The sequence below is a fragment of the Aplysia californica genome, unplaced genomic scaffold (assembly GCF_000002075.1).
Source record: "Aplysia californica isolate F4 #8 unplaced genomic scaffold, AplCal3.0 scaffold00240, whole genome shotgun sequence".
Classification (NCBI taxonomy): domain Eukaryota; kingdom Metazoa; phylum Mollusca; class Gastropoda; order Aplysiida; family Aplysiidae; genus Aplysia; species Aplysia californica.
The window spans coordinates 986224-987281 of record NW_004797510.1 but is presented as its reverse complement, the minus strand read 5'-3'; the positions used below and the strand labels follow the sequence as shown (position 1 = coordinate 987281).

At 39.8% G+C, this 1058-nt stretch overlaps 1 protein-coding gene across 1 annotated transcript in view; it reads right to left on the bottom strand.

Annotated features, from left to right (window-relative positions):
* LOC101859710 (3-oxoacyl-[acyl-carrier-protein] reductase FabG) overlaps window positions 1–1058 on the bottom strand; it is a gene marked incomplete at its 5' end in the record, with an annotated part of 9284 nt that overhangs the window by 6268 nt on the left and 1958 nt on the right. The window contains 1 exon segment of the mRNA XM_013083547.1: window positions 58–98. Coding sequence (XP_012939001.1) covers window positions 58–98 — 41 coding nt within the window.

Sequence of the window (1058 nt, the reverse complement as noted above, 5' to 3'; positions counted from 1 at the left end):
CACACACACACACACACACACACACGCACACACACACACACACACAAGCACACTCACGTGTATTGTGCTGGCAACGCTGGAAATATTAACAATGTTTCCTGAAAAAAGAAAAAACTTTATGGTGTTGAAAAATGTGTCAGATCATTAGATTATTATACAATCAATCTATGAACAAACACAAAAAGTCGAACAAACCTCGTATTCCAGTGTAGTGACAAAGCACCTGAGCACTTGGTGAGCACTAATTTAACAACAGCGACAAATAAACGGAATTATTTTTCACGCGTGGTGATGAAAGAGGGGTTGTAAGTATTGAACAGATCCGTTTTGGTTTTACGATCTGACACCTTGTTGGGATTACTACAACAGGAGCTGAATTATTGACCAACAGAAGGGTCCAAAATCATTTTTTACTTATCACCATCGGCATTCTCAGCAAGAATGTGAACACAATCTGCCATCCCACACTGAAATGGATCCTCATGAAGAGGGGCGAGGAAGCATGGAGCAGCCCGTCTTCCTAAGGCCCCCGTTTCACATTCAAATAATTCAAGTGAGGTGAACAATCGAGAGTGTATGACATGATATTGGCATAATATTGTATCTGATCTAAAACACAGTTCAAGTTTTTGGGAATATTGCACAAATACTAAGTTACAGAATTACGAGACATGAACAATATCATACAAGGAGGGGAAGGAGCAGTATGGGGAAACGAAAGGATGAGAAGGGAGGGGGGGGGGAGAAAAAGAAGAGGAAAAACAAGTTCAAGCACAAGTAAAACAAGTACATGATCCCTTGTAGTTTAGTTGTAGTAACTTTTGGCTCTTGCATTATATACATTTCATGTAAGTGCCGAGGATTCGTGGTGTGACTAGAGAGAAACATTTTAAAAAGGGAAACAGGAGCGATAAGGACTACAGTTGATCGACTGGAAGAAACGAGCACATCACATCAGAGCGAACGAAGAAGAAGAAAAAGAAGAAGAAGAAGAAGAAGAAGAAGAAGAAGAAGAAGAAGAAGAAGAAGAAGAAGAAGAAGAAGAAGAAGAAGAAGAA